The sequence below is a fragment of the Lissotriton vulgaris genome, chromosome 1_1, assembly GCF_964263255.1.
Source record: "Lissotriton vulgaris chromosome 1_1, aLisVul1.2, whole genome shotgun sequence".
In the NCBI taxonomy this organism is placed as follows: Eukaryota; Metazoa; Chordata; class Amphibia; order Caudata; family Salamandridae; genus Lissotriton; species Lissotriton vulgaris.
Genome location: NC_141685.1, coordinates 476,126,595 through 476,145,809, shown reverse-complemented (window position 1 = coordinate 476,145,809; position 19,215 = coordinate 476,126,595). Strand labels below are relative to the sequence as shown.

General features: G+C 39.7%; 1 protein-coding gene across 1 annotated transcript in view; it reads right to left on the bottom strand.

The window, feature by feature from the left end:
* Positions 1–19,215, bottom strand: part of LOC147747372 (methylcrotonoyl-CoA carboxylase beta chain, mitochondrial-like) — a 299,929-nt gene that overhangs the window by 132,040 nt on the left and 148,674 nt on the right. Inside the window, exon 6 of the mRNA XM_086953849.1 lies at positions 1,669–1,861. Coding sequence (XP_086809975.1) covers positions 1,669–1,861 — 193 coding nt within the window. The remainder of the gene's footprint in view (positions 1–1,668; positions 1,862–19,215) is intronic.

Sequence of the window (19,215 nt, the reverse complement as noted above, 5' to 3'; positions counted from 1 at the left end):
TACCCCACCTTTCTCGCCAAACCGTACTCCAGAAAAGCAGGTTTCACTCAAGGTTCTATCATCTCGCCCATGCCTTTCAAAAACAAAACTATGGGTGGCACATCCTTCTCTGTTCAAGCAGCCAAACTAAGGAACTCTTTACCCCCCAACATAAGGTCCACCGACAACCACCTTATCTTCAGAAAACTTCCCCAAATAAGCACCATACGCAAACAGAAATTTACAGCATATCCCTCTGTATACAAGCATTTGTTTTTACTATAGATAGTACCTATCTTTGTGTATTACTTTGTATAAACATGTAAAATAATTATGTTGTTGATAGAAAAAATAATATTAATAAATAAATAAAAATCATCTTTGGTCTACATGTACATACTTCATTTGTGCATCAGTGTACCTTCCATGTACTTGGATCTGTGTGTCTGTTACTTTTCTCCTGAAAAAACATATCCAATGCACTACCCTATTTCCCATCCTGTGCCTCTATCAATATCTTTAATCTACATATACTCACCTCCTTTATATATCTATATACTTTCAATGTAATTATGGATCTATTTATTTATCACTTTCTTCTAATTTAGCATTTCCAATGCACTACCCTATTTCTCAGCCTATACTTCGCTCAATATATCTTCTAGCCCAACCTTCTGACTCATCTCAAACTTCTTCTACTACTCCTTCCAATGCACTACCCTATTTCATATCTATACATCTATCAATATATCTTCTACATCCACTCTCATTTATCCCAAACCCCATACCTCTACTATGATTGCCAAGGTAACCCTTTCTAGACTCTCTCTTACTCTAGCCCTCCTTGCTTCATCTGACACCTCTTTTACTATTCAGATCCCCTAAAACAAACCTTTCTAAACTCTTCCCTCTGAGACCTCCCGTCCAAAACTCCTTTTTACTCATCCAAAAGTCTCCTCCTACTGCTAAGACCTAAAAATAATAATAATCATAAATAAATAAATCCTTCACTCTTTTATCCCTCCACTATTCTTTTCAATCATAATTTACAGACTAACATGTTCACTTCTCAAATTCCATATTAAACTACACTAATATACTACCCAAATAACTGAATAACATATCCACTACTCAAATTACTTCATATTTTTTACTATACTAATTTTCAACATTAATCCTTCAACACCCATCAGGGGTAAGAAGTGCTATATGAATGAAAATCTTTCTTCCCCTTTTTTCCCTCCGCTATCCTTCTCACTTCAAGTAACTGACTAATATCCACCACTGAAATTACTTCATATTTCTCCGTATTAATTCACCACTAACCCTTTGTAGGCTTCTAGAAAAGCGTACGTCAACAAGCGCTATATTAATACAAACCTTTGTCCTCCTCTATCCTTCAGCTATCATTCCAAATCCAAATAACTGACTAACCTATCCACCACTTAAAATGTACTTGCATGTTTCTCTATACTAATTCAACACTAATCCTCTATGGGTCCCAGAGTAGCGAGCTACTTGCCGAAAAAGTGCTTTGACGCCTCGTCAGGGGTAGTAAGCGCTATATAAATGCAATTACAATACAATAAAATTTTCAGAGAATGCAAATAACAGACATCACATAGAGCATTTAGGATATATACATCATTTGAGGGATAAAAAGCAACAAAGCTCAACATTAGTACTTACCAGCTTAATGTTTAAAGTATAATTAAAGTTCCGTGGTGCAAGCCCTAACAGTTCTTGTGCATCATACAGCGGATTGTCGTAGTCCCTCGTTTCTTCAGGAGTTGCTTCAATATTTAATGTTGAAATAATGTTTCGAAGACAACTGTATGCTTCCTTCTCAGATGGCATAAAGTGATCAACACAGCCACTCACTCTAAAGAAAAGAAAAAAAAATCAATTACTAGAATTCAAGCCTCTCTTTCAGTAAACACAAAATGGAACTTTAATACAAGAATAATTAAACTGTTTCACTCATGTTAAATATAAGTGATAGAAGAGAACAGAGAAAGCTTTCAGACTTCTGAAACCTTGCGTTGCAGTAACGTAGGTTTCCAACCAATCAAGCAAACTAGTGTTGCCCTTCCCTAACTATGCTAGGTATGCCGTCATACTTTAATATACAAGACTTTCAACTCTGCTGAAAGCAAAGTTTTATGGGTCTCTTTTTATGGACCAGGACAAAGACAGAATAATGAATCTCTTCATAGTACTTGATAATTTGGTTTAGCTGGTTGATAGAATTTAGCTTGCAAACACAAAGTTATCCTCACACAGACCAAACAAATCTAGATAAATTTTGGATTTGTAGCTCTCTCGCTGTCCTAAGAAAAAGAGAACCTGAAGTTCCATGTCCCTTTTCGTACTAAAGGTTATATCTCCTCTTTTGATTGCTCAAGTGTATCCTACCTCTTATCTTTCTGAGTGTGTTCAAAGCGTTGGTAGCTGGAAAATTATCCCTTACTAACTATCTGCAAATTTAATACTTTTGAAGACATAGCAGTTAGAGAGGTTGTGGTACATCTTACAAAATTTCTGTGCAGAACCCACACTACTGTCTGCCTCCTCTAAGCCTTTCAAACTAAATGTATTGCTTCTCAATTACTCATTTTATCAACTTTATCTCCAACCAATCCCTAAGATGTCGCTCTTCCTCAAGGTCTTTCAGGTGACATTATGCTGTTTTTGTTTGCAGTTTTATATAGTGTGAACTCTACCTGAAGGGATCAGAGCGCTTTACATGAGCAACAGTTACATTACAGATGGACACATTCATTTGTAGACACAGTGAGATTAAGTGATTTGCCCAGATCACAGGATGCTTGGGCCTCCAGCCGACTCAAACCTGGTTCAATAACTTCAAAGTCGGCCATACGTTTTCCATTGAAGAAAGAAAATCATGACTGAATTGACCCTGCTCAGTGCAAGCTCCCCAAGTATGTCTCACAGCACGCTGATGCTTCACTGAAAACCCACTGGGCAAGATTTTGAAAGAGTCATCCAAGATTTAATTCACTTATTTAATTACTTACACGCACATGAGAAATTACTAAACTGTATCTTGCTGCCACAAAGAGCAATCACTTATCATGAAGAATAAATTTACCAGAAACCCATGCTTTTAATGCTTTAGGAAAAGTTTTGACTTTGCTCCTTGCTGGTATGAAATTAAATTTTGAGCCAAAGTTTGGGTCAAATGATGGAAAACATCCTGTCACTCTAAGATTTGTACTTGGTAAGGGGGACAGTAAGAAGCTTGAGGTCGACCTATCATCGGGATTGTTCTGGCACATATTTTGTGGTTATTTGGCTCTGTTCAATATAGATGTAAGCCATAGTGAGTCATAGTCTAAACCCCTGCTAAGATTCTCACAGCATCTGTCCTGTTCTACTGCCCTCCCATCCCATAACCAAGTCTTTGCAAGGGCCCTCACACCACCATTAGCAGGCTGCAGGAGATCACTACTGGCTTACACCAATGGTCCTCCTTCCGCTTTGTCACAGCTATACATGAATGCCTCAACTGGCTCCGCTCAGTCTCAGGTTGTGCAAGGTCCAGCTGGGACCTACCTAGTCATATGGGTGGGGCTATGTCAGGGCAGAGGCCAAAATTCTCTGCAATCTGCACTCCCCAAACACCCCCCCACCCCCCCACAACTCCAGCTCAAACTATCTCCTCTGCCATGGTTAGGCTGTGTTAATTACATCTGCCTGTTGTACATATTTATACCATTACTTCCAACACAGGTGAGCACACCAAGCAGCTCAACAATCTCTTAAAGATATGAGCACTCACATGCATATTCCAAGGAGGGAAAATGAAAGCCTTTTCTTTTCACTACAGTTCATTGTTTCTACAGAGGGGTATGTAGTTTATTTTTACTCATTATTGCCACTTCACAGTGGAAACATAATATCAAATGATACACTTAAGGCTTTTCCATCAAATACCTTCCTTGTTTTAAATCTGTTCTTTCTCAAGCGAGGATATTTACCTCTTGGCAATGATTAACTGAGATGAGAACCCTTGTGGTTTCATTCAAGAGGCACCTTCTGCCACACCTGAAATCTACCCAGCTAAAATAGCACTGGACCGGGGCCACACTTAGAATTCAGCTCCCATTCATCTTTGTAACAAAAACAATATAATGAATGGCCCAGCAAACACACTTTAGCTTTTAACAATATAAGTGTGCAATTTAAAGAAGAATATCTTAAATAGGCATTCTAACATAAAAAATATTCAACAAATTAGACATGCCTGCAAGAGAAGATATTAAGCAAGAAAGAGAAGAAAGCTCAGCTGACTCGGCTGTATTTCTCCCCAGAGCCATTTAAACCTGTTGTTCTACAACCCTGCCTTAGACATTTACAGCAGGATAAAGACCAGAGAGATACAAGCAAAATGGAGCGGGTAATGGAGATCTGTATGGACAAACTGATGGACAAAATTCTGGGGGAAATGAGAAAAATTCTCGATATCTGAAGGAAATCAAACAAAGATTCAAGAGGTAGTTGAAAATTTAGACCAGAAATTAAACGAATTAGGAGTAAGAGTAACGGCTGTAGAAAATGAACTTGGCTCCTTATCTAAAAAAGTGGTCACAAACCAAAAGGAAATACGACAGCTAAAAGACAGTGAGAGGGCGATTAAAGAGAAACTGGAACCCCTGGAACCCCTAGAGAATCAGGGAAGGAGAAACAACCTTAGACTGCTGAACATTCCTGAAAATTTGGAGGGGTCGGATATCAAGACGTATGTTATATCCTTATTAGAGGAATTCTTCCCCTGGGCAAAAGATCGTGACTTGGCAGCAGACATTCAGCGAGTCCACAGGGATCCGTTCAGGAAAAGTAAGGAGAGAAAAGCCCCGAGAAAATTCTTGGTGAACTTTAGGTCATATGCTTTGAAAGAAAAAAATCTAAATGAAGGATTAAAAATCGGAATCATCAATAAGGATAATTGGTCGTTCCGAGTCAGATCGGATATATGCAAAGCCACACAGGACAGGCAATGGGAACTGGGCCAATATATGCAGGAATTAAAAAGTTTGGGAGCAAATGTTCAATTAAAATTTCCAGCAGCTTTGCGAATAATGTGAAGAAACAAAATGTATAACCTAAGGGAACCAAAAGAGGTAGAAAACCTTATTCAACAAATAAAAGATCAAATCGAAATAGATAAGATTAATAAGGAGTAAAGTTTATGGATATCCGTCAGCATTACAAAGAAAGGATTAAATCCCTACGAACAAAGAGCGTAAAAAGAAGGGGAAACGCAGGTACAACAAATGTTCAAGAAGAGAGATAACTGGTGAAATGGAGTCCGAAAACGGGTGGAAAACCACCTGAAAGAAGAAAAGGGAGGCTTCCTCAGGGTGGGACTCTAGTTTCATACTGTACACTAATTATGTAAGATATATTAGCACGAGGGTGGGGAGCAAAATAGGGGGAAAAAATCAAAAAATAACCTCAAAATTGGTAAACAATAGGTATTTGATGGGGACCAGATGGTTCTTTCGATTTTATTTTCAAAATAAGATGGTACTTAATACGGAATGGCAGGAGAAAAGATGGTAAAAATACTCTCATGGAATGTCAATGGACTTAGAACTCCCAAAAGAAGAAGAAGAATTCTGGAATATCTGAAAGAAGCTGAAAGCGAGATTATTATTCTCCAAGAAACCCATTTGGTGAAATCGGAATGGTCTCAAATGGTAGGCTCAAGTATCCATACAACACAAGACTGTAACATAAAAGGGGTTGCTATCATCATAAAAAAATCCCTGAATGCAAAACTGGAGTCTGAGGCAGTGGATAGTAAGGGTAGATGAGCAGTGGCCAAAATCAGGATCGAGGGATCCACATTTACGATTGCAGGATATTATGGCCCAAATATTGATGATTCTGTTAATCTCAAGAAACTATATTCAGAACTGCTGACATCTCCAGCCCCGATAATCGTAGGAGGGGATTATAATGTCATTCTAGACCCGAAAGTAAATAGATTGCCTCCCTCTAAACAAATGAACTCACCAAAGATGAGGGAGTGGCTGGGAATATACAAAAAAAGACTTGAATCTGGATGACATGTGGAAGCAAAAGGGAGAGAAAATCTACCCCTTTACTTTCCACAATAAGAAGCTTGGGCATAAATCCAGAATAGACTTCTTCCTAATAAATAACTTACTTCGGGATAAGGTTAAAAGCATTGAGCACCAACCGGCACATTTATCGGATCATTCAGCAGTACTACTAAAGCTCCTAATACCACAAATTCCAACTCCGACTAGATGGACATTGGACCGCTCGATATTAATGGTGGAAGATATGATGAATGAACTTTTAACAACCACCGTTAATTACTTTGCAGATAATGATATGGGAACCCCTAAAAGAGTAATATGGGACGCATACAAAGCGGTAATTAGAGGCAATCTACTCAGTTTGGGAGCCCACAAAAATAAGTGAAGAAAGTTAGATATTAAAAAATTAGAAGTAGAAATCAAAGAAACAGAAGTACAGCTAAGTGATGGGATATCTTCGGAGTTAAGAGAAAGGCTAAGAGAGAAGAATCGTAAGTTAAAAGAAGACCTGACAGACTATCTAGAGAATATTGTTCAAGAGAAATGGGAGAACAGTAAATTGGCTAATTATGAGTATGGGGAAGGCTGCGGAAAGATGTTAGCATGGAAACTGAAAACGTACCAGACAAGAAATACCATTTTAAGTGTATATACTAAAGATCAATCAGCATTATGTGTGGAGGATGTCTCTATAAGACAAGAGTTTCTAGATTTTTTCTCAACGATATATAAAAAAGACACAAACCCCACGGAAGAAAACATCGAGAACTATCTAGAGGGTATACCTTTGCTAAAATTGACTGAAGAGGAAGTGGATTTTTTGAATAGCGAAATAACAACAGAGGAAGTGAGAACTGCTATAAATAGTTTAAAAAGGGGGAAAGCTGCTGGTCCCGACGCACTTCCTAACGAATTTTACATAGCTTTAAAAGAACCGTTAATTGCCTACTTGACAGAGATCATGAACAAGATCTACATGGATTTGTGAAAAGATCCTCGATTCATGGAATGACGCAACTATAAGCCTAATATTAAAACCAGGGAAAAATCCAAAGTTGTGTGAGTCCTATAGACCAATATCACTACTTAACTGTGATTATAAATTGTTCATGAACGTATTAGCAAAAAGACTATCAAAAGTAATGCCTAAACTAATTGATCGGGATCAGAAGGGTTTCATAAAAGGCAGACAAATCCAAGAAATTACACACGAATTATTAGCTGCGATTGATGTAGCTATTTTAGAACAATTACCTCTTACAGTTATTACGTACGATGCGGCGAAAGCCTTTGATCGTGTGAATTGGGCTTTTCTAAATAACATCATAAAAAAAAACAATCTAGGAAGTAAGTTTAGTCACATGGTGAAGGAAATCTATATGAGCCCCAGAGCAAAAATAATAGTGAATGGAAATCAGACAGGCAATATTACTATTCAGAGGGGCACAAGGCAAGGTTGCCCCTTGTCTCCACTGCTTTTCAATTTATACATTGAACCACTGGCTTGTGCTATCAGAAATCATAGACAAATAACACCATTCAAATACCGGAACTGGTCAAAGAAAGTGGCACTATATGCAGACGACCTCAAGGTGTTCACGGATAACTATAACCTTTCAGAAAAGGCAATTAAGGAAACAATGACCAATTTCGGTAAGGTCTCAGGATACTTGATAAATAATAGCAAAACAGAAGCAATGAGTTGGAATAGCAACCTAATGCCAGCTTTCTCAAAGAATAAAATAAAATATCTGGGAATCACACTAACCAAAGACCAGAAGAAAATACCACAACTAAATTTAAATATAGTAGTAAGAGAAATGAGAAGACTTTTTAAAATCTGGTCCGGCTTACCATTAAACTTTTTGGGTAAATCAAACGCAGTCAAAATGACAATCATCCCTAAATTTACGTATCTTTTCAATGCCATTCCGTTGGGAGTTTAAAAAAGTAGCTCTAAAAAAAAATACAAGGAGAAATATCCAGCTTTATTTGGTCGGAGAAAAGCACAAGGATAGCCTGGAATAAACTCAGGAGAAGAAAAGAACAAGGCGGCATAGCAAGCCCAGACGTGTTTGAATATTTTAGAGCCTTTCAGTTTAAAAACTTCAGAACCCTGCTAAGAAAACACTGTGTATACCCAAATTTCCTACAACATCTTACAAATGGAGAAGATCATTTTATTTTCAAATTCGGCCATCCGAAATTTTTTAAGAAAGTAAAACTGAAGATTCTAAATAATGCGGTCAAATTGTGGACTCAAATTAGAAACGTAGTGAAGATCCCATATTATAGTAATATGGCCCCAATATGGGACTCACCTGGAACACCGGAGTGCTTAAATGACGCATTATCTAGACCACTCAGACAATTTCTGTTTGAAAACTCCTTAATATCTTGGGAACATCTACACACAATAATGGAAGGGAAGGTTTCGAAGTTTAAATACTACCAATTGAATAGCTGGGCTAATACCATACCAAAAGAAGCAACAGATAAGGGTAACCTTGAAGAAGAAATGCTAAAAGAAGCCATAATAAAAAAAGAGGTATCGAAATGGTATTGGGCGTTAATCGAGGCTGGAGATGAAGACTTAACAATATCAGACAAAATATGGAGAAAAGAGTTTCCCAATGAAGAGATTGATTTGGAAGTGATTTGGATAAAATCTTCGGAAAAATGTTGGGCTTGTGTGAAATCGGCAGCTTTAAAAAGAAATCATCTGCTTTCAATTCATAGAGCGTATTGGACACCAAAAAGATTATCGAAGTTTAAAGGTGCAACAGTAAAAGCATTCAGTAAATGTGGTGAAGATAAGGCGGATGACATTCATATGTTTCATCGATGACCGGCCCTTATGGGTTATTGGCAAGAGATTGGTAAGACATTATCGGCTGTAGTGGAAACACCAATAACTGTAAGTACGCCTTTCATTATTTTCGGGATTCAAACAGATGTCTTAAGGCTAAGTAAACTTCAAGAAAGCCTAATATATGTTCTGATATTGCTAGCAAGAAGAGAGATTTGCATAAATTGGGTGAAATCAGTAGCACCGACACATGAGGATTGGCTGAATTCTGCTATTAAAATGTGTAGACTAGACAGAAAAGGGAAACGCACCGAAAGGTCGTTGTTCTGGGCGATATGGGAAAACTTTACCACCCCTAATTAATAACATAGATTCCTCTGTCTCTCTTCTCTTTTCTTTCCAGTTCTTTTCTTCTCCCGCTTAAGTGTTTTTTTCTATTTTTCCTTTTTCTGTTTCCTTTTCCTTTCCTTTCTTGTTCTTGTTCTTTTTTCTTTTTCTTTTTGTTTACCAATGATTAAAGCGGAGACAATAATTTCCAGGCAAGATCGGAACTTTGCCGAGTAGCTATATAGCTAGCTCATCTCAGGAACGTTGGAATTATTGTGCAGGATAAAGGTAAATCGGAGTACATTGACTGGTTTCAAGTTACAGCTGGAAAGCGATGGGACAGTGAAGGCAACATTTTGGAAGAACCGTCAATTCTCTCAAACTCCCTTTTATCTACTCTTTCGCGATATGAGGTATAAAAATAAAAAAAATAAAAAACCCTGCCTTAGACATTTACAAATAAAGATTCAATGTTAACAAGATTCAAATAAATAGAAGGCTAATAGTGGCCATGAAACACCTAGTTATTAAAATACATTCTGTGCCTATTCAAGGACTCATTGTGAGTTTATTAAAAAAAGATACCAGTATTGAGGAAGCAGAGATTAAGTCAATGCACATTCAACTAACTAGGTCATGAGAACCCAAGCAATCAAGACTGAAGACCAAACTGACATGACATTTTTGAGGATGTGGCTTTTGAGAATAGTTTAAAGACAAGAACTTCTAGAATGTTACCTATTTAATGAGTTCTTTATCAGTAAATGTGCTCTTCAGGATACCTTGAAGGCTTTTCCTTATGAGGAAGTCATCCCAACTCTGTCTAGAAAGATGCAGATAGTAGGATTCGAGTAATAAGGGAACTTCATTATTTGATAAAACATATTGTGCAAACAAAGAGTGCCATCTTAAATTGTGCAAGCACTATCGTCTTGCCAACAGAAGAGCCAACATAATTTTTGACACAACTGTTATCACAAGAACACAAACATTATACTTCCTGTATCTGTATGTAATGTAATGTAATTTCAGAGAAATGTTTGAGGATATGAGACAAGGTGTATAAGACTCATATATACCAGACAATACGCAAATAGGATAAAAGCAACGAACAGGTGAATACAGAATATATTATGGGGGAAAGAGTCCCGACAAATCACAAGACCTGTAGACTCAACAAAAAGACCGTTACACAGAGACAAAGATGCAGAGCATCCAGAGATAGTAGTATTCTGGCTGAGGTATATTAATGTTTTTGGATGAGACTCTACTAATGCTTTTGAAACTGTTCAATTCTAAGGACACAAGAACACCTAGATCATAAACGGATCTAGTCATTTAAGTATTTGCAAAACAGGCTCAGCCCCCAGATAAATGCAGCTCAAAGACCTGTTCTTTGCTTATATAGAATGACAAATAATAGTAAAAATATTCACAATACATTCTGTGAAGGCGCTGCCTGATAATGAGTGTCAGGGATTTGTTCTTGGGGAGAAGGGTGTATCTGCAATACTTGGGGTGGTTTCTCCATTCTGGTACCCTTGCAAATTATTGGTGTGAATCAGTTGAGTTTGGAATATGTAGCAGTCCAGGTTCACATTTCCCACCCCACTATTGTGGTAAGGAGATTCCAAAGTCTCCTCAGCTCCAAGTACACACAGTTGATTATTGTTGGCCACAGAATCCTGAACTGAACTTCTTTCAAGTCCAGCAGATGCCTGCCTCCTATGGCTGCTCTTTCACAGAGGAAGGCTATTCTCTCTATATGGAAGGAAGACTAAGAATTTCCACAGGTTACATAATACGACTGACAAATTGGATACATATTTTCACATTATGTTTTGGGACTGAAGTTACATAACATCATCCAAATAAAACTGAAAATAACAGCAATCATTTAGAAAGTACACTCATGTTGCCAATGAAATCCCAGAGCAACTAAGAAGGTGAGTGACATAGTACATCGCACCAGACAGAAGTCAGTGTTCAGAATGGCCACTCTGAAAGGTGTGGATTACCCCAAGTTTTGTAAGTAACAAAATCATGGTGAGCAACAGAAAAGGTGAACGGGAACAATTACTAGGAAAATAGGTTATTACACAGCAGTACACAACAAAGCAGGCGAAGCAGGCGTATGTTACTAAGAAGAGATACTGAAATACTCTTTGCTTTCTTTGAAAACAAGAAGAGGAATGGTGAATTGAGCGAAAGTGAAGGAACACATTCTTTCAGGATGTCCTAAAGGAACTGCAAAAAAAATGTTGTGCAAAGCCTATTGAGCTACACAAAGCACCTTGTACTAAGTAAATTGAACCCGAGGCAGACAGTGCAGGGGCCCTAATATGTATAGTTTACTCAGATGTGAGTCCCTTGCTCATTGCACCATCAGGATTCAAGCAAGCCGGGCCGACGACGGCTGAAATGCCAGAAACCGGTCCCCGGAAGCTTGTTTCCTTCCCAGTGTAAGAATTGGCTTGGTAGTTTGGTTTGCCCTGTTCCCATCATGCACTGGGACAGGAACAGACTAATTTGCATATAGCCAGGTTCTGAGCTGGGATGGTGCAGTGAGCTAAAAAAATGTGTTGGATCTAGCCCTGATCTCTTGACTGGGTGAGAGTATTCTGCTTAATTCAGAGACTCTGTCCATCACCACCCCTTGTTGTTAAATATTTTGTCCACCATAAGCGTGGAAGGGTATACTCAGATGTGAGTCCCTTGCTCATTGCACCATCAGGATTCAAGCAAGCCGGGCCGACGACAGCTGAAATGCCAGAAACCGGTCCCCGGAAGCTTGTTTCCTTCCCAGTGTAAGAATTGGCTTGGTAGTTTGGTTTGCCCTGTTCCCATCATGCACTGGGACAGGAACAGACTAATTTGCATATAGCCAGGTTCTGAGCTGGGATGGTGCAGTGAGCTAAAAAACGGTGTTGGATCTAGCCCTGATCTCTTGACTGGGTGAGAGTATTCTGCTTAATTCAGAGACTTTGTCCATCACCACCCCTCGTTGTTAAATACTAATATGTATAGGGCACACTTTCTCTGTTTTGTGCCGGGCTCACTTTAAAACAGGTACAGGGGGCGCACAAAGGGAAAGTGTGCCCTATTGCATAGAATGCACTGCCCGGGGCACTTATGTGTAATAAAGTCGCAGGAATTAACTTAATTAATGTCTGATAGGACGCAATCCAATACATTATGGACATCTTGTAGATGATGGGACAAACATGATAAGAGTCCCAAGTGGAGAAAGCTGGCATAATACAAAGCATGAAGAAATGAGAAAAATCACCAATACCAATCCCTAAGGAGCACATGGGAAGCATTTCCACTTGGGACACCAGCTACAGAGTAACATGAACCTTACAACCTCTAGGTTTTATTTTTTTTGGCTATTCAATGGTCTTGGACAATCTCTGTCGCCTGGAAAGATGACACCTCAAAGCTCTCCACTGTCACCGAAAAAAACACACAGCCTCAGTACTGTCGCAATTCAACTTCAAAAAGTGTTTGGAAGGTTCCCCTGGTATTTTCCACAGGGAGGGGAGTGGACAGTGCATAAAGTTAAACCCTGTGCTTTTGTGTGGGAAAAATCCCAAGATGATTAATAAAACAAGGTATACAAGAGGGATAGACCACATAAATACATGGCTTTGTGTGTGCAGAATCTAACTCAGAAAAAGATCATCGATTAATATACAGGACAGGGAAACTCATGAATAAAAATTAGAAATATGTTAAAAATATATATAACAAAATTTATTAGGTACCTCCCTTTAGGGTTACAATCTAAAATATGTTAAAAAGTATCATAATACTCTAATGTATATAAACATAAAAATCAATCAAGTGATAATACAAAGAAGTCAAAAACAGTTGACGCGGCGTTTCGGTGATTTGAAATGGAGTCACCTTCTTCAGGACAAATTGACTTTGTGCAATTGTTTCAAATCTTGATGGAGTCTTTAGGCACCTTGAATAACAATCCTCAAGATGTCATGCAGGTTTCAATGCTGCTTTACAAATTGGTCTGTTGTTTCTTACTTTGACTCAGGGTCATTCACAATGGACACGGGGAGCCACCTTAATGCTGTTTGTTTGGCTGTTTTTATCCCATTGGCAGGCAATAGTAAATTAATGCCCCTTCAATTTCAAATCGCGGGTTGGCAGTAGTTTTGATGAATTCAGAAAAGCTGCTTCTTGCTTCCTTGGAGTCATGGAGGGCCGACCTCGAGTCGTACGACTGGAAACCCGGACACGGCGGCAGCAGGGAGGCCTGATTCGAGATAAAAGGCTCACAAATACGGAGAGGTCAGCCGATTGAAAGTGGAGGGATAAAAGAGTGAAGGATTTTTTTTTCTTTTCTTTTACGTCTTAGCAGTAGAAGGAGACTTTTGGATGAGTAAAAAGGAGTTTTGGAGGGGAGGACTCAGAGGGAAGAGTTTAGAAAGGTTTGTTTTAGGAGATCGGTATAGTAAAAGAGTTGTCAGATGATGCAAGGAGGGGTAGAGTAGGAGAGAGTCTAGAAAGCGTTATTTTGGCAATCATAGTAGAGGTATGGGGTTTGGGATAAATGAGTGTGTGGATGTAGAGGATATATTGATAGATGTATAGGATAAGAAATAGGGTTGGAAGGAGTAGTAGAAGTTTGAGATGAGTCAGAAGGTTGGACTAGAAAATATATTGAGTGAAGTATAGGCTGAGAAATAGGTTAGTGCATTGGAAATGCTAAATTAGAAGAAAGTGATAAATATATAGATCCATAATTACATTGAAAGTATATAGATACATAAAGGATGTAAGTATATGTAGATTAAAGATATTGATAGTGGCACAGGATGAGAATAGGGTAGTGCATTGGATATGCTTTTTCAGGAGAAAAGTAACAGACACATATCCAGGTACAAGGAAGGTACATAGATGCACATTGGAAGTATGTACATGGCAGACCAAAGATGATTTTTATTTATTTATTATTATTTATTATTATTTTTTTTTCTCTCAACAGCATCATTATTTTACATGTTTATACAAAGTAATACACCAAGATAGGTACATATCTATAGTGAAAAAAATGGTTGTATGCAGAGGGGTATCCTGTAAATTTCTGTTTATGTATGGTGCTAATGTGGGGAAGAGCCAAATCTTGAGTAGTTTTCTGAAGAGGTAGAAGAGTGATCAGTACTGTGTGGGTTTGTAGCAGGTGTGTTTTTAGAGCTAGTATTAGCTGTATTAGGATAGCAATCGTGTAGCTGTTCTGTATCGTGTTCCTCATCCAGCATGCTAAGAAGGCATCTTGATGGGTCTGCATGTGTATGTGTTTGAGATGGTGTTTGAGAGTGAGTTGGAGTGCTGTATTGCTTTTGTGGTGTACCATTGTTGTGAAGTAGACATGGGGAAGCAAAGTTGTGAGTTGTGGCATGTTGCTTATATTCTTTGCGTATGTTTAAGGTGGAAGGTGTATGAGTTAGGGGAGGTGGTGCAGCATGTGGGTCATGTAGTAATGTTCTAATTGTCCAATGGATGAGAGGCGGTTAGAAGAGAGGTGCTGTATTGCTGTATCTGTGTTAGGTGTGGTGGAAGAGTGAAAGCTTGGCAATGGAGTTTGTTCCTTTGTGTGGTTTGAAAGGTGGGTATATGTTTGTATTTTGTGATGGTAAGTATTATGAGGTGTTGGGCTTTGAAGATCTTGTTGTGCTGGTTTGTGTGATATGTTTTGCTTTTGAGGAGTAGTGAAAAAGGGTGCTGATGTATATGTTTTATGCAATGGATTTGGTTGTGTAGTATTGTTTGTGAGAGGAGGTTGTGACGTAGAGGGGGTGGTGATGTGTTTATGAGTAGAGCGTATGATGTGTGTAGGAGAGAATGAAGTAGAGGTGAGAGTTTTTATCTTAGACTGGTTTGTTGCAAGAGTTACAGAGTGTGGTGGTGTGCAGTGTGTGTGTTGTTCGTTAGTGTTATTATGGTAGAAGGGAGAGGAGGGTGTTTGTTGGACAACTGATGGAAGGATGATTATTTGTTTGTTAGTGATAAAAGGTGGTCTGTTAGGTGAAATTACAGCAGGGAGAGTGTGTCTGAATGGGATGAAGTTATATATGGTGTTGATTGGCGTTGTGTTAGTGATGAGTGTATTGGTTAGTGGTATAGGATAGAGTTGTGTACTGTTTGTAGGTGATGGTGGATATGTGTGGTAGTTAGGATAGTAGGGTGTGTAGATGTGATTTGTTGTGCATGCTGGTACATTAATCTGTGCATAGTGTTGTGAGTGGTGTACATTTGGTGTGAGCGTGTTGCTCTGTTTGTGGATGTGGATGGTGTGGTCTGGGTATTGCTAAATGAGAAACTGGAGTCAAGCTATCCTGGCTGAAGACGGCTGATAGCCAGAAACCGGTCCTAGGATGCTTGATTCCGGTCCCGGGAAGACATGGCTTGGCAGTTCGGGCTGGACTGTTCCCATGAGGCACAAGGTCAAGGCCGATTTGCATATGGCCATGTCTGAACTGGGGTGGTGTGGAGTGCAAAAAAACGATGGATTTAGGCCCAGATCTCTGTACTGGGGTGAATGTATGGCATTGTTCTGCATTCTGGCCATCAACTGTTGGTTTTGCAAATGAGAAAAGGGCAGCATTTCTGGCCCTAGTCCCAACCAGTCTCGAACAGGCTCAAACAGGCAACTTCCCTTGTCCTCTCTGCCCTGAACAGGCTAAAACAGGCAACTGCACTTGTCCTCTCTGCCCTTAACCTCGACGCCCGGGCTGAGACGCCCTAACCCAGACCTTTTTTATAGCCCTAGTAATCAGATGACCCCTTCAGCCAATAGGAACCCTAGCCCTAACACTATCCAATCACAACATTAGCCCTAAAATCTAGAACGAATAGGAGACCAGGAACTTACAGCCAATCTTAGCCCTAGTCCTAGCACCCAATCAGTTCTAAAACCCTGATATCTACGTCCATAAAAGGCCCTAGCCCTACCAGTAGTCCCAAAATAGGGGCTCAAGGATGGAGCCTATCCCCGAGACGATTATTATGAACACGAAGCCATTCGTGACCTGGCTAACAACCAAGACATAACAATCAAGCCAGCGGACAAAGGGGGAGCTGTGATAATCCAGACAACAACAGCCTATAGAAAGGAATGCCTTAGGCTACTGTCGGATCAACGGAATTATACCATCCTAAACGAAGACCCGACAGAATACATTAGAATTACCATTGGAGCTATGGTGGAGGAAGCCCCGGCTCATAATTGGTTGTCAAAGAAAGAAGCTGAATTTCTAGCCCAGAAGACACCAAAAACACCGTATTTCTACTGCATCCCGAAAATTCACAAGAGACTGGAAAATCCACCAGGCAGACCCATCGTCTCGGGGATAGGCTCCATCCTTGAGCCCCTGTCAAAATTTTCTGATGCCTTCTTGCGCCCCTTAGTCCAGGGGACGAACACATACCTGAAGGACATAAAAGCAGTCCTCCAGCTTTTACAAGAACTGACTTTTGATCCAGAAAAACAACTACTTCTTAGCCTGGACGTGGAGAGCCTCTACATGAGCCTCCCTCACGGTGAAACCTTGGCTATCATAGAAGAAGTTTTATACAGTACCGACTGGAAATACCAAACACCGAGAGGTGTGGTAATGGAGTACATCACACTTGCATTAACGAGAAACTTTTTTGAGTATGAAGGGACCCTCTACCTCCAACGCCACTTTCGCGCCGAGCCTGGCGGGCCTGTATGTCCGCCACATGGAGAGCACAAAAATCCTACATACCGACAACCCATACAGACATCACATACACACATGGAGAAGGTACATCGATGATGTGCTTGTGATATGGCATGGGGACCAAGAATCTGCATCTGAGTTTATGGTTTGGTTAAACCAGCAGAACCATTTCTTAAAGTTCACTCATACAGTGTCAAGAGAAACATTGGTGTTCCTGGATCTTAACATCTTCCCAAAAGACGGGAAACTACATACCAATACCCACTTTAAACCAACGGCAAAGAACTGTCTCCTTCGCTATGACAGCTTTCATCCACGGCACTTACGCATCAATTTGCCGTATGGTCAGTTCCTACGCCTGAGACGTAATTGCACACAAATCCAGGACTACAAGGCACAAGCAAAGGATTTAAAAATCAAATTGCAGAGAAGACAGTACCCAGAGAAGGTCATCAACAACGCGATGAAAAGGGTGAGAAATAACCATCGGGAGGCACTACTGGAAAACAAACCCCAGAGCAATCAGGCACCAGCCAGACCCATCTGCGTAACTACCTACAGCCCCCAAACCAATGAGGTTTCCAAACTTCTGAATAAACACTGGGGCATCCTGACAAGTGGCAAACTAAACATTGAGAAACCCTTATTTGCCCACAAACGAGGCAAAAATCTCATGGACATGCTACTGCACACACGCCCAAAACTGCAACAAATGCCACAACTCCATCCACAAGGACTGGGAGGCCACTACCCATGTGGTAACTGTGCGAGCTGTCACCTGACTCAGAAAAGTAAGAATCTAACTTTTACTAACGGAACGAGGTGGGCACAACGGAAACTAACCAACTGCAACAGCAAAAATGTCATTTATATGATAACCTGCCCTTGCAATTTGGAGTATATTGGCATGAGAAAAAGACCAGTGAAAACACGAATCGGGGAACATAAGAGCAATATCCGTTGTAAGAAGACGACAACAAAAATGGCCACACATTTCATTGAGAATGGACATTGTGTGAATGACATCAGGTGGACAGTAGTTGAACAACTCCCATCTGAACAAGGACTCTTTGAGAAAGAGTAGAGATGGGTTTTTAGACTGGGGACTAACACTACAGGTCTAAATGACAATATCCCCTGGGGTCAGTTAACTTAGATGATGCCCTGATGAATGTCCTCTTCAACGCGGCGTAAATACAATTTATGTAAACAGAGTGTCTCATGAAAATTTCCAGACTTTCCCCACATGAGCATCTACCAGACGAACCATAATATGCCCGGGGGTCTGCATCTTTCATTCATCCTTAGAATATATATCCACTCATCCTGGTAATATGTATTCTCTGCCCCTTGGCAAAAGAAAACAAGCAAACAATGAAACGCAGTATTATGAAAAAAGTGGGCGCTTTTTCCAACGAAACGCCATGCACATTGTGTCCGTTAGGAGGAAAAACATCATTCGTATTGCCATAACTAACCATCATGAGATATGAGACAAGCGCAGGATAGCGCATGCGCATAATGGGTAACAAAGACACCCATAACAGCGCATGCGCAGCATGACAAAACACACCACATGGACGCATGCGCGAAGGAAAGACGCGAGAAAACAATGACCACGAGCAAAGAACCAACAATGACCATATATGGCCATAAGGAAACCACAATCATGCAATTAACTAACTAAAACTGACAATGACCATATATGGCCATAAGGAAACCACAATCATGCAATTAATTAACTAAAACCGACAATGACCATATATGGCCATAAGGAAACCTTAGTCATGCAATTAACTCCAACCCGGGAAAAGGTATAAAACCCCGGTTTCAAAATTCCTTCTGGCATTATCACCGGAGCCACGTAGGGATCGATTGGGAGGTATTTCCTCGTAGAAATCGTGAGTAGAAAGGTCTGATGATTGTGAGCACTGCCACCACTACATGAATGTAAGTTAAACCAAGGCCTGAATATGCCTTTCTTTCTCAAACAGGTGCTAGTTAGCACACCAGATCCTGACGTTTTGGCTCATGAGGTTTATCTACAACTCCAAAACAGTATGTTGTAAATATGTAATGGCATGAAATTGACATTTTTCCTCCTCACTTTACAGGGATATAACACAAACTTTGTCCTTTCCCTCTTTACCAACAATAGTGTTACAATCAGGAAATGATTTGAAAACATCTGATCAAAAATGTCCTCATTAAGTGTGTGTGCTCTATGTTGTGTGTCAGTGAGTCTAGTGTGTTTTTTGTAAAATATTTTTTCCCACTATAAGCA